At 47.9% G+C, this 15096-nt stretch overlaps 1 protein-coding gene across 7 annotated transcripts in view; it reads left to right on the forward strand.

Moving 5' to 3' along the window:
• The window catches only part of Igsf5 (immunoglobulin superfamily member 5), a 59177-nt gene that overhangs the window by 663 nt on the left and 43418 nt on the right, over positions 1-15096 (forward strand). For 6 of the 7 annotated variants that reach the window (XM_029560534.1, XM_029560537.1, XM_029560535.1 and 3 more), the window contains exons 2-3: positions 2757-2834; positions 9245-9562. In XM_029560534.1, coding sequence (XP_029416394.1) covers positions 2777-2834; positions 9245-9562 — 376 coding nt within the window. In that variant the 5' untranslated portion in view covers positions 2757-2776. Of the gene's footprint in view, positions 1-2754; positions 2835-9244; positions 9563-15096 lie in introns of those variants that run through there. The other variant, XM_029560536.1, reaches the window with a different exon arrangement.

A 15096-nucleotide genomic window follows, 5' to 3' on the forward strand; every position in this document is an offset into this window, starting at 1 on the left:
AGATACCGAGAGAGAGAGAGAGAGAGAGAGAGAGAGAGAGAGAGAGTGTGTGTGTGTGTTTGTATACACGTATGGGTGTTCCCAGCGAACAGGTGGGGTCCCAGTGGAGAAGGAGGCCCCAGTGAGGAGGAGGGTCCTGAAAGGGGTTAGGCCTCTGGGAGGAGGAGGGTCCTGAGGAGGAGGGTCCCTGAGGAGGAGGGTCCCTGAGGAGGAGGGTCCCTGAGGGGTTAGGCCTCTGCGAGGAGGCGGCCCTCAATGCAGGTGCACAGGGCTTCTGGCTGCACAGTGCAGCGATGCTGGGTCTTCCCGCGGAGGTCAGTTGAGCCCCTTCGGTTTCTCTACAGCGAATTCCACAAGCCCTGAGAAGCCTTTGTCCTCAGCTCTGCCGAGGTCTGGGCTTCTTGTCGCTGTCAGACCCGGGCTTGTTCATGCTGTTCGGAAGATCCGGATAAAACGTTTCAGCCATTCAGAAATGAGGCGCTACTTAGGAGAGGGCAGACGGAGCGTCCCGTCAGGTTTTATGAGAGCGTTGTTTTTTCTTGTCAGCCTGTGAGGAGTGGGTAGGGGGCTCGGTCTGGCTTATTTAATAAAATTTAACAAGACTTACGATTTAAAGAAGATTAAAGTTTTCCATAGCATAATGAAGAGAAAGTGAGTCTCAGGTCTGTGTGAAACTCCCCCAGAAGTATTAGTTGAGGAGATCTGGCCCAGGTTCTTATTTCATTAAAGCCACACGTGGATTTCAGTGACGATTGAAATCTGCTTTCTGATGACATCATAGCCATGCACACCATCAGATGCCGTGTGTGCTTACACATCCCACTTCACACATCCCGCCGCAGTGGGGTCGCTGCTGGCTTCTGGAATCAGGGCTCCTGCAGCCTGTGGGGGACAGCTGGAGGCAACTGAGGCAGCTGGCCTGTGGGACTGAGCTACAGGGGCAGGCAGGAAGTTCCCTGGGGCTGCTTCCTGGGTTAAGTAGTGTGCTCTCAGTCTGTAGCTGATCCATGTTGGTTACCAGTGGTCAGAGCATGTCCTGATGGACCTGCATCCATCCTTCACTGGCTTCGATAGTGCTCAGTGGCTTTTGGTAAAACATGCAACTTTCAGGCTTGGTGTAGTGGTACACACCTGTAATTCCCAGCATGTGGGAGGTGGAGGCAGGAGGATCAGGGGTTGGAAGCCAGCCTGTCTTCGCTCCGCAGGGAATCTGAGGCCATCCTGGGCTACATGAAGTAACCCAAAAACAAAACAAAATTTGAGTGAATTTCAGAACTTCCTCTTCTACTGACCCTGACATTCCAACTGACCAGTGGAGCCATTTCTTTGTGGACTTGTGTTAATTGAGCTTGAAAATTAGCAAATGATTTATTGGCCAGTTTTGAAAGGCTGGATCTGTCAGTCTCAGGAGGTGATGACTTCATTCATGGTTTGCCTGTGGAGGAGGTGTGTTCACTGGTTCTGAGTATTTTGGGCCCACAGTGGAGTAGTACCACAGTGCAGGTGTTCCAACCCTAAGGCACGGACATAGGTATTTAGAGTTTAGTGTACATGCTGTGGGTTTCTTCCCAAAGGCTTCAGAGAGACACAAGGGGTAAAGCCCGCCCCCATTCCGTCTCCTGAGCTGGAAGTACCTGGGATGAGCCCAGGTGTGAAGGGCAAGTCACAGGCCCAAGCAGCTTAGCTGCTGGGTCTGGACAGCCTCGCTCTCGTCCAGCATTTTGGAGAAGTGTTCCGCCGGAAGGACTGTGGTCATTTCCTCCGGCTGGTGCAGCTCTTGTGTTTCTCCTGTGTTGGCTGTGGTGCTTCTGGGCCCAAAGAAAGGAGAGCCGATGCCTGGACAGTGTGTCCACATAGTACACAAATCCCACCATGGGTGCTCTGATGGGAGCTGGCACTGGCCAGCTTGGAGGGACCAGGCGGCCAGGTCCAGCAGGCTGTAGTGGCCATAGACAAAGTGAGAAGTCCCCCGTGTCTCTGCATGTGCGTGACAGGAGGATGACAGGAAACAGACCGTGTCTTGAGGGCACGAGTGATACTCTTGAAGACAGTTCACGGCGGCTCCGTATACAGTGAGTCAGTTCTGTGTAGTCCTGTGGACCCATGGTGCTCCTGTGAATGCCTGGGAGAAGGGAATGCAAAAAGGAAAAGACGGACAGAGGATGCGCACGGAAACGGGGGTTGGAAGGAGGTCTAAGAGGGGGACCCAAGGGAAACCTCCAGTACTGCCCAGGACTCAGCTCATTTACCCCAACCTCCTTGACTATGGCCTCACCCTTTCCACTCATTCCTCACTCTGCCACAGCACCCTCCGTGCAGTTCCTCAAAGATGCCCAGCATGGTTCCACCCCAGGGCCTCTGCACCTGCCATTTCCTCTGCTATCCCACTAATATGCATATGGTCCACTAATATGCACATGGTCCCATATCTCATTCTCCTCCTGCTCTCTGACCCCCTGCTTGACGTGATGGCCAGCACACACATCCTAACCCTCTGTTTCTATCTTCACATCTCATCACCTTCTGATCAGCTCTATAATCCATTTATTCAGTGAGTCCAGTCTTCCCCTGTGAGCATGTAAACTAGAGAGGGTCAGGGTTTTCCGCTGGTGACAGAAATGAAGAGCAGGCAGCCTGAGCTGATCCTTGCCCCGCTTGTCATGTGCGCCCAAGCACACGCCTCAGAGAGCACTGCTTTGCTGTGTCTGAGCAGCGAGGCCTGCCCTGGCCCGTCACCTGTCCGCTCTGTCTTCCAGGTGTGGAAGACCATGCTGAGATGGAGAGCAGCTGCAGAGGCTTCCTGGCCATGCTCCTCTTCCTGGCAGGACTGACAGGTAGGGACAGTGGGTGAGTGGACTGTTCACAATGTCCACAGCAGGGCAGGACAAAGGACCAAGCAGAGGAGGCAGCAGGGGAGGCTGGGAGGGACTCTTGGCTACAGGTCTGGCTCAGGGATTCTGGCTGCATCTCGGTCTCATGGCCACTCCTCCGTGGCTCCAGTCCCTGATGATATCTCTACTCCAGGAAGGTCCCTTTAGTGCCTCTGACTCTAGCACGGCCCCCACCAGGGCTATCCCTGGACCTTGGGGGAAGCTGTGGGTACCTGACTTTGTCCTATGAGTTGTTACACTTGCTGGGGTGTATCTCCCACTTGCTTTCCACCTCTTTGATCTCTTTATGGCTTTCAGGGAAGGCCTATGTTTTAGTTTGCCTTCTCTGTTGCTGTGATAAACACCATGACCTAAAGTAACTTGAGGAGGAAAGGCTTAATTTGGCTTGCAGTTTTCACCAACACTGAGGGAAGTCAGAACAGGAAGTCAAGGCAGGAACTGAAGCAGAGGCCATGGAGGAAACTGCTCACTGGCTTGCTCCCCCTGGCTGGCTCAGCTACCTTTCTAATATAGCCCAGGACCACCTGTCCAGGGATGGCACCACCCACAGTGGGCTGGGTCCTCCTACATCCATTAGCAATCAAGAAAATGCCTCACAGACATGCCCTCAGGACAGTCTGATGAGGGAAATTCCTCAATTGAGGTTCCTGCCTCCCAGGTGATTCCAGTTTGTGTCAAGTTGACCGAAACCAACCAGCACAGCTGAGTCCTTGTCAACTTGACACACAAACACATCACTATTGGACCATAACCTTTCCTTTTTTGTTCATCCCTGAGATCTCATGTTAATATCATGTTATAAAAGAGAGGGGCTGGAGAGCTAGCTCAGAAGTTAAGAGTACTGGCTGCTTTTACAGGGGAACCAGGTTCAGTTCCCAGGACCCACATGGCAGCTAACAGCCATCTTTAACTCCAGTTTCAGGGGATCTGATGCCCTCTGGCCTATTTGGGCACTACGTGCACGTGGTACACTTACATACATGCAGGCGCAACATCCATACACATAGAATAAAAAAAAAACAAAAAAACAGAGTCTGACTTTAAAAGTCCATCACTTAAAAGTTCAACATCTCTTTAAAATAATCTGGAGCCTCTTAACTGTGTCTCCATCTCCTGGAAGCCCTTTTGACCTTTTATTATCTAGGGTAGATCCTAGGTCCCCTGTACCGATAGGATGAACTCTTCTGTGTGTCACTTCCCTGACCCTCACCACAGCCTTGCTGTGGGGAGTCCTCCAGGGCTTCAGTTGGGGTAGACTCCAGAAGATGCAAGGTGGGTGTAGGATGAGATGGAAGGCAGACTGTGGGGTCTTCCAAGTTCCTAGGGTCTGTGGACCCAGCTTTGGATAGTCAAGTCTTGACTCCTGTCCACTGCCTCTGGGGCCTGGTCTCCCGGCTGGATCACAGATTCCTTCTGTTCCTTATGACAACAGCTGGAAGGCAACTAGAAGGTCCACCCTGAAGACCAGCACTTCATAGGGAAGGTCAAAGGCCAGGGTGCCCTCTGTGACACTCGTCATAAACTGTGTCATCTGTGTGATCATCACCGAGACAGCTTCCCATGAGCAGCTCCCTGCCTTCCTCGGATCCCCGAGTGAGTGCTGTTCTGCTCAGGGTATAGACAGGCCATGCTTGCTTTGTGCTCCATTTCTGGATGGCTAGAAGATATACTTGGAGAGCTTGACTGTGGCAGCCTTCACGAAAGTAAAATGGAGTAAAACAGACGAGGGGACGTCAGCGTGTGCGGTGTGCAGAGTGGGTGAGCTTGTGAAGTTTTGACATAGGGCAGATTTGTAAGTAAAGCCTCGGAACACCTGGCAGAGGTGTGAAGACCTGTGTCTAACAGCACGTGGCACAAAGCCTGGAGGGGCCTGCTGGATGCTTCACACTAGAGTGGAAAGGAAAACCAGGGATGGGTACAGCTTACAGATTGGGCCTGGCACTAACAGACCACCCTTAATACAGACATTAGGGACACAGCTCAGTTACAAAGCTTCCTTAAAGATTAGAGGGAATTGAATGAACTCTGGGGTTAGTTTTATATTATACACACACACACACACACACACACACACACACACACACACACACGTGCACCTGAGCCTTTAATTACTGATTGAGTCAGGAAGGACCTGGTTCGAGGTCTGGGGATAGCTGTTTCAGGAGGACAGAGTATTATGGGCTAGTTTTAGACACCCCACCCCCCTTGGGAAACTTTGTAATGGCCCCCTCTGATACTTCATCCAGGCAAGTCTGGATAGTTGAGTCTTCTTTATTTGTTGACTTGGCTCTGCATTGCCTAGGGCAATGTCCATGTACCCACAGGGCTCTTCCAGGCCCCCAGTTTCCCCTCCGTTCCTCTCTCCTCATGTCCACCCCTCTCTTCTCTTCCCCACTGAGCCCATAGCATCACAGCTCATGTTGATCTTGCGTACCTCATTTATTCACTCAGTAAATAGTCATTGAACTCCCGATGGCACTCCAGACATGCAGAGCTCAGAGCCTTGTAGGGCAAACAGCCGTAGAGTAAGGACAAAAATAAATAGGAGATACCACTGAGAAGCACTACAGCATCGAGAGCCTCCTGTAGGGTAGTTTCACTTAAATAGGATGATCTGGGACGGCTTCTCTGAGGAGGAGACTGTAGGGCTGGGAGGTGAGGTGGATGAGGGGGTTGGGCAGGAGGTAAGGTGCAAAGCTGGAATTCCAGGTTTCTTGCTGCAAGTGTGAAGGCCCTGGGCCAGAAAGAGCTGATAAATTTGATAAGTTAAGGTGCAATGGCCTGAGGGTGGAGTTGTAGCAAATTGGACCTCGAGGAAAAGTTGCTGTGGGGCTAGTTTTGGTCTTAAAATATGATAATGCTAGGGTTAGCTGGTCTATCTGAAGTGATGGAAATCTTTAGATAGAGTATGGAGGTGGGGGGTGGTACAGGGTTAGGGTACATGAGCAGGCATCTGTTTTGACATGTTCCCCCTTGGCTATTGCTTGGGAAGCAGTTTTGGGTGGGGCTGGTGGCCCAGCAGGGACATTGGCTTTTCCTCTGTCATCAGCAGACAGCTCAGCTGCCTTGGGCTGCCCTCCTAGGACCCCTCCTCTTCTTGCTTCCCGCCATGGGTCTAGTACATACCGTGTTTTGACTCCTACCATCTCCCGAAGCTGTGTCACCAAAGCAGTTCTCTTCTCTGGCCCTCGCTCCATCTCTTACTCCTTCCTGACCTTAACCACATGTCCATTCTGCTTTTATATTTACTACAAGTTTAAGTAAGAGGGAGATAGTGCAGGGTGTTCGGGTGTATCAAGGGAAACTCCCCAGAATAGGAAAACAGAACAGTAGTCAGTGGAGACCCTCAAGTTTCCTATGCCAGGGAGATGAGATGCATGTTCCAGAGAGCTGAGAAAAGGCCATAGGGCAAGATGGTGTTCATATTGAAGAACAGGTTTTGTTCCCCTCCATGCCCCCCACTTCTCTCTCCATGCTTATGTAGGTGGGTGCCCATGTGTGCATGCATATGGCGGCCAGAGCTAACCTTGGGGTCATTCTTTTTTTTTTTTCTGGTCTTTTTGACACTGGGTCTCCCTGAAGCCCCAGCTTATTGGAACTTGCTATGTAGACCAGGCTGGCCTCGATCTCACAGAGATCCACTTGCCTCTGCCTCCCCAGTGCTAGGATTAAAGGCATGCGCCACCACACCTGGCTCGTGGGTGTCATTCTTTAGGCTGTCATCCACTTTGTTTTCTTGAGACAGGGTCTCTCACTTTTTCCTGGAGCTTGCCAATTTGGCTAGGCTGACAGGCAAGCAAACCCAGGGAACCCTCCCGGCTCTGCCTCCCGGTGCTGGGATTACAAGCATCTATCATACCCAGCTTTTCTATCTGGGTTCTGCAGATCCACCTCAGGGTTTCCTTGTACAGTAAGCACTTCACTGACTGAGTCCTGTCTTCAGCTCAAGAATCAGTTTTGGAGGATCAGTGAGAGCCAGTGAACCCACAGCTCTGCATCAGTGATTTAAACTCAGATGATGTCAGGATGGAGTGCGGAGAGAGGGATTATAATCAATACTTGGTAGGCCAGAAGAAAAGCCCCAGCTCCATGCAGGTAAAGAGGTAGATCCCACAAACCGCCCTGGTGAAAAAAATTCCTGTAAGAAATCTTTCAGACAGTAGACACCTAAGGTTGTGTTGAGTGGTACCTGCAGAGGTGGCTGTGGCGAGCTTCCAGATAGGGGAGATCTGACCTTTCCCAGGATTCTCTCCAGTGTGTGACTTTACTCTCCAGGAAATGGACTGCAGAGGGAGAGCTGATCTAGGCAGCTGGTTAAAGGTCTAATTTGCAATCATTTTCTCATGTTTGTTCTGTGGCAAGGCACGTCCCCAACCCTGATAAGTCACCAAGGAGACAGGAACAAGGTATCACGACCTCACATCCCCAGTCACAGGTGTGGCTGAGGGCCCGCCAGCAGCTGAACTTGTGCTTAGGTTTGGTGTCACCTGCTTCATTTAAAGGTCAAGATGTGGCTCAGTGTTTGCCTGGCATGCCTGAGGCATGGGGTTTGTTCCCAAGCACCACATAAACCAGGTGTGGTGCCTCAAGCCTGCAATTCCAGCACTCGGGAGCCAGAGGCAGGAAGATCAGAAGTTCAAGATCATTCTCAAGACCAATCTGTGATATGTGAGACCCTGCCTCAAAAAAATAAAAAAAATTAAAAAAAGAGCAATATCAAACGCAAACTCCCCACTTGCTGCCTGTAAGTGTGGCTTCAAGGTAGGGCTGGGTCTGCATGCCTGTGAGTGTCCTGCTCCTCAATCCCAGGGCAGTGGGTACCATTCATAGAGACTGGGTTTGGAGTGCAATGGTCTGCGCTTTGCAGGGGAAGACATTCTGCCTCTACAGGAGTTCCCTACCATACCAGAGCTGTCTGGGCTCCCGAGCTGCCAGGGCTCCCGGGGCAAAGCGACTCTCACCCACCCTGTCCTCCAGCCCTGTGGCTTTGCCCAGATACCACCCTTCTACACTGCCAGCTGAGTGTGGGTGGGGCTGGCAGGCAGGCTGGTCTCCTTCATTCAGTGTAAGTCACGGTGCATGGGTCGAGCTGGCTCCTCTGGAGTATTTCATTTCTATTTCCTTCTGGAGGCTTTTTGCTATTTATTTATTTTATTATTTTTTTGTTATGTTTTGTTTTGAGACAGGGTCTCCCTGTAGCCCCAGGTGGCCTGGAACTCACTATGGAAACCAGGTTGGCCTCTATCTCACAGAGATCTGCCTGCCTCTGCTTCCCTGAGTTCTGGGAATAAAGGCATGCGCTGTCACACCCAGCTTCACAGACCCTATTTTATCTTTTTTTTGTTTATTCATTTATTATTTATATTTTAATTGAATTTTTGCAAATTGCATACATTTTTGATCATATTTAGACCTCTTCTGCCTGTAACCCCCTGATAGCACCCCACTGAATTTTATGTACTCTGTCATATATTATGGCCTATTGAGTCAAGTTTGTGTCTCCAAATGTCCTTGGGTGAACCTATCTAATGTCACATCCTTAAAGAAAGCTGACTCTCCCTCACCCAGCAGTTATCAGTTGCCTACAGCTCCTCAGCTCAGGTTAGAGACTCTGCCCCACTCCCCCACTTTTATGTTGGGATTTGTCTGGCTTGAGCTGGCTTGGGTCAAAAGACCCTATTTTGTTGTTGTTTGTTCTTTTTGAGACAGGGTCTCCCTGTAACCCTAGCAGGTCTGGAACTTGCTATGTAGACCAGGCTGGCCTGGATCCCATAGAGATCTATCTGCCTCTGCCTCCCAAGTGCTGGGGTGTTGGGGCTGGAGAGATGGCTCAGTGGTTAAGAGCACTGACTGCTCTTGCAGAGGACCAGGGCTGCATCACCAGCACCCACATGGCGGCTACAAACCGTCCTTAACGCTAGGGATTCCAGGGGAATCCGAAGTCCTCTGACCTCCGCGGCATTGTGGGACACAGGTGCACTCACATACATGCAGGCAATACACTCATGCACATAAAATAAAAATAATAAAAATAAAAATAAGGTCAGGTTATCTCCTGACACTTAAAAAAAAAAAGACCCTATTGTTAAAGGTCACATTCTGAGGTTCTGGTGATCATGAACTTCAGTGAACCGTGTTCAAGTCAGTGCTGTCCAGCTAGGGGAGGTCGCGGAAAGAGGCTCTTGCAGTGGCTTTGTGCCTACCAGCAGCTCCTGTCTACTGAGGGTGCCTCAGCAAGAACTTTTCAAATGGACACGCAAGCATCCCAGCTCATAAATACAGCGGGTTAAACTGCACCACTGATTCATGTCGATGAATTCATTTACCATCTTGAACGACTGGTTGTATTCCAGCTTCTGGCTCCAGTAATCGTATCATAGAAGGTCCCCAGAATGCAACAGTCCTGAAGGGCTCGGAGGCTCGCTTCAACTGCACCGTGTCCTTGGACTGGAAGCTCATCATGTGGGCTCTCAAAGGTGTCGTAGTGGTGAGCCTCACGCCTCAGGAGCCCATCATCACAAACAACCGCTTCACCTCTGCCAATTACAGCGTGGATGGCAACTTCGTCTCGGAGATGATCATCCACGACGCACAGCCCAGCGACTCGGGGCCCGTGCAGTGCAGCCTCCAGAACAGCGACCTGTTCGGAACTGCCTTCCTTTCCGTGCAAGGTGAGTCTGCAGCTGGAGGGAGGCAAAGGACCATCTGAGGCTCATGGCTGTGTGAGGACACCTGGGGTCCACCTTCAGGTGTTGTGTCTATAATTCTGAACTGATGACTGATTAGTGTGCATTTGTTAAGTCCCCCCCATCTCTGTATCATTTCTTCTTCCCTTCATACACAATCTAGTGTTCATTTATATTATTTATTATTCTCAACATTCTGAACTCTGTGTTATGTCTCTCCACACGTCCTGCCTTTCTCTTCTTTTCTTCTTGTTTCTCTCCCTTTCCCTGTATCCTTTTCTTCCCTCCCTCCCTCTCTCTTCTTCCCTCCCTTCTCTCTCTCCCTCCCTCCCTCCTCTCTCTCTTCCTCCCTCCCTCCCTTGCCCCCACCTTCCTTTTTTTTCTTTCCCAGTTTATCACTCTCCCATCTGATCTTCTCCAGTGTCTAGTTGCTGTTCTGGAACAATCTGGACTTCTTCCTTGTCAGTTGCCCCTCTGATCTGGAGACAGCTGAAGGTCACTGCCCTGCCTCCAACTTTTTGTATTCTTGATTCTCCTTCCTATACATTATTGGTGTGGAAGAATGCTTTAACTCTTTTCTCTTTCTGAATTTCTCTAATCCATTTTTATCCCTGCTCAGTGATGGTAGTTGTTATAATCACAGGTGTGTTCTTTGAATACAACAGATACTTGAGAGAAAAGGGTAGACAAAGCCTAAGCTACATGGCAGCTTACTTGCTTGTGTAGAGGTAGTTTGATCTCTGTACATTATTACATAGTGATGAAGGTCAAAGACTGTGTTTTAGGAGGCTCTGGATAGTGTCATCAAAATTTAACCACTTGACACTTTTTAAAAGTGTATTTATACTACTCCTAGAGGTGCTGGACCTGTTAGATTATAATTTCCTATCCTCTCTCTCTCTCTCTCTCTCGCTCGCTCGCTCTTGCTCTCGCTCTCACTCTCTCTATTTACCCAGTTATCTAATCTATCAATCATCTATCAATCATCTATCTATCAATCATCTATCTATCATCTATCATCTATCTATCTATCATCTATTTATCTATCATCTCTCTCTATATCATTTATCATCTATCTATCATCTATCAATCAATCAATCATTTATCTATCTATCATCTATCATCTATCTATCTATCTATCATCTATCTATCTATCTATTTATCTATCTATCTATCTAATCTATCATCTATCTGTCATCTATCTATCTATCTATCTATCTATCTATCTATCTATCTATCTAATCTATCATCTATCTATCTATCTGGCAGTGCTAGGGATCACACTCAGTGCTTTGCCCTTGCTAGATGAGCTCTCTCATTGAGTCATGCCCTAAATCCCCTGAAGTTCTATCTTCTATGAGACTTTTTCATGTGAACATGCTATGTCTTTGAGATTATTTATTTATTCATCATTGAATTTTTGTGAATTTCATGATACGTCTTGACTACATTTAGTCCCCCTCCCCTATCTGCACCTCTCCGTATTCCCACATTTAGTCCCCCTCCCCTATCTGCACCCCTCCATATTCCCACATTTAGTCCCCCTCCCCTAGCTTCACCCTCTCCATATTCCCACATTTGGTCCCCCTCCCCTAGCTGCACCTCTCTGTATTCCCACATTTGGTCCCCCTCCCCTAGCTGCACCCCCTCCATATTCCCACATTTAGTCCCCCTCCCCTAGCTGCACCCCTCCATAGTCCTACATTTAGTCCCCCTCCCCTAGCTGCACCCCCTCCATATTCCCACATTTGGTCCCCCTCCCCTAGCTGCACCTCTCTGTATTCCCACATTTAGTCCCCCTCCCCTAGCTGCACCTCTCTGTATTCCCCTGCACTGGATTGCATGCATTCTGTCATATATGTAAGGCCTATCAAGTCAAATTTGTGTCCTCAAATACCCCTGGGTGTGAGTCTATCCATGGAGCCTGGGCAACCTATCTAGCTAGCGTCACTCACTTAAGGAAGAGTTTATGAGGTTATTTTGTATGTCCATGTATTTCATTGCCTCAGTGAAATCTCCTGTCTATGGCCAAATCAGCTGCAATAATTTCTGGTAGCAAAGCATAGCTACCTGTTTCTATTTGCATTTTAAATGATTTTTTATTTCATAAAGTGAATTAAATTGGTGGGTCTTTAGGATGTCTTTAATTTTGTGTGATTTGATTAGTGGTATAGTGATATTTTCCAAGTAATTTTCATGGGGCTGCCTAGGACTCTTAGCCTAGTTTGCATGCCCAGGTTCTCTGAGAATAGTCAGTTATAATGGAAAGAACACAGGAAACAGAGTCACAGACATGAGCTCTGGTTTTGCCTTCATCGCTTATCTACAAGGGAGATCCCCAAGGTGGCTCACTTTCTTCATCTTTAAAATGGGCGTGCGGCTTCCCGGCCTAGCTCCCAGGTTCAGGCTCCCATTCCATCTTTGTCACTAAGGAAAGGCATGCTTTGGGACAAAGTACACAGTGACTTCATTTCCTGGGCTGCTGTAGCACCGGACGAGGATTCTGTGGAAAGCTTTTAGCAGTGTCTGGCTACAGCAGTTGCTGTGTGATCTTTTGTTTCATTCAAAATGGAAGCATACTGCAATTCTAGGCATTGAGTAAGACTCAAAGATGATAGCAGAGAGCTGGGGGAATAGCTCACTTAGTAAAATGCAGCATGAGGGCCTTAATCTGATTCCCCTAGAACTTGTGTAAATGAGCAGTGTGTGTCTGAAATCCCAGCTCTGGGGACATCGAGACAGGTGATCCCTGGGGCTTGCTGGTCCACCAGCCTAACCAAATTGGTGAGCCCCAGGCTCAGTGAGAGACCTTGCCTCAAAAAATAAGATGGGAAGAGATAGAAGAAGACACCAGACATCAACTTCTGGCCTCTACATGCGTGTGTACAGATGTACATGTGCATCTGCACACACACGCACGCACACACACACACACACACACACACACACACACACACACATACAAACACACACATAAACACAAGGCACAATCCCTGTCTTCAAGAAACAGTAGAGGGCTGGGGAGATGGCTCAGTGTTTAAGAGCACTGACTGCTCTTGCAGAGGACCGGGTTTGAGTCCCAGCACCCACATGGTGGCTAACAACCATCTGTAACTCCAGTTCAAGAGGAATCCAACACCCTCTTCTGACCTCCAAAGGCATTGTATAACATGAGTGCACTTACATACATGCAGGCAACATACTCATACACATAAAAACAATAAATAAAATGAAGAAGAAGCAGTAGAAAAACAGGTATTACAAGTTGCAGAATTAGAGAACAGTGGATTCTAACAAGTGTAGGGAAGGGAAGCGGCCTAGGTTTCCACAGGAAGGCCTAGACAGGCCCTCCAGGCGGCACCCTGGAGACCCAATAGGAAATGAGCCTTTAAGGTCTGGTGATGGCAGGCAGAATGTGGAAGCAAGAGAGGATGAGGGCAGTCCTGCACCAAAGAAACACAGACTGAAAGGCAGGGCATCTTAACGTCACACTCAGAACATGGCCAATCGAAAAGCCTACAGTTCTTCTGTATCTTTTTCCATGGCTGTAAGTCTATAAATTTGTCTGAATACCTCTAACATTCATTTGTATGTGTTGGTAGTTAGTGTAGCTTTTGTTTTAATACAGAGAGAACAAGTATCTATGGACTTCAAAGCCTTTCCACCATCTTGTACAAGGAGCCCATAGACTGGGACACAGCTCCATTGGTTCACCCCGATTCCACTGAGCCGATGTCACATGAACCTTTCAGCAACAGGTTCTCCCTAGGAAAATAATCTTGAAAAAAAAGAGGAAATGCCCTCGAATTTCCCAATGATGATTACTTTTCTTCCTGATGCTTCAATAAGGAAAATAAAGAGAGCTGGAGTAAGTCCAGTTGAAGTCATCTTGAATCTCAGATCTAGGCAGATACTCTGGAGATTATTTTTCATAATGTGTTTGTCATGACACTGGATAGCCTTTGTGAAAGCCAACAGGGGAAAGTTGAATCCCAACAGTACACAGAAAGAGAATGTGCTTCACGTGGCTGTGCTGGTGCAGTCAGCCAGCTCCTCACATGTGCTCAACACCTTTTGCTTTATGAGAGCCAAAAGGACCTGATCTCAAGGTCTTCTGTTACTATCTGAGGTAGTTTCATCCCTCCAAGGGCATATTATCCTCAAAGAAATCATTTTTTACATTTATTTATTTAGTATGTATCCTAGTTTGGGTTTTGTTGTTGTGATAAAACACTGACCAAAAACAACTTGGGGAGGAAAGGGTTTATTTATCTAGGACACAATCCATCACTGAGGGAAGTCAGGACAGAACTCAAGACAGGAACCTGGAGGCAGGAGCTGAAGCAGAGACCATAGAAGAACACTGCTTACTGGCTTGCTTCCCTGGGCTTGCTTGGCTACCCTCCTTATACAGCCCAGGCCAACTGCCTAGGGATGGCACTGCCCACAGGGCACTGGGTCCTTCTACATCTAAAATTGGCAAACAAGAAAATGCCTCACAGACAGTCAAGGCCAGTTAGATGGAGGCAATTCTCCCACTGAGGTACCCTTTCTCCAGGGTGTCTCTAGTTTGTATCAAGTTCTCATCCATGCACAGTTGCCCTGATCTTGGCCTAGCAGCCGTACCTTACTTGTTGCAAGATAACATTCAGGAAAGGAATAATTGGAAGGACGATCTCAGAGCGAGACCTGCTCCTGCTCTCCGGCACTCCTGGTATTCCTTGGACCCTTGTGGGTGGTCCGAGGACGTGACTTCTCACCAGGATGCCAGGACACTAACAGCCTTTTTCACTCTTTGCTGACAAGTGCACAGGGGCGCTTTCTGTTGTACACGGGGAATTTCCTTAACTCAAGGGACCAGCGTTTTCAAAAGGACCCAGTGTAATGAGAAGAAATCATGAGAGGGTAAAAGATCAAGGCAGAGTGCCAAAGGTAGAGCCTTGGTGAGAGAGAAAATGAAAGTTCTTCAAAATAAGTTTAGGCTTCAGGGGTGCCTTCACCCTTTCAGAGACCATTACTTGATGAGTTTTGACATAGTATCAAGAAATAGCCACAGTTATCTTAAAAAGGCCTTTAAACATTCTGTGCTGTTCTAAATACTCTGCTGTGGGAAGTCAGATTATTCTGTGTCCTTCAAACAAAGCAGCATATGAATGAAGTTTGAGAATCTGGCCAGACATGTAGAGATTTGCATAGATAGAAAACATTGCCACTTGGCTTATGTTTTTAGTTTAAAAATACAGCCATTTTAGTGAAAATATGTTAATTTAATTTACATCCAACATGTAGCAAGTCACAATTATTAATTAAAAAAACATTTTATTTATTTATTTATTTATTTATTTATTTATTTATTTGAAGTTTGAGAATCTGGCGAGACATGTAGAGATTTGCTTAGATAGAAAACATTGCCACTTGGCTTATGGTTTTAGTTTAAAAATACAGCCATTTTAGTGAAAATATGTTAATTTAATTTACATCCAACATGTAGCAAGTCACAATTATTAATTAAAAAAACA

The sequence above is a fragment of the Nannospalax galili genome, unplaced genomic scaffold (genome assembly GCF_000622305.1).
Source record: "Nannospalax galili isolate Female #2095 unplaced genomic scaffold, S.galili_v1.0 scaffold192, whole genome shotgun sequence".
NCBI classification, from domain to species: domain Eukaryota; kingdom Metazoa; phylum Chordata; class Mammalia; order Rodentia; family Spalacidae; genus Nannospalax; species Nannospalax galili.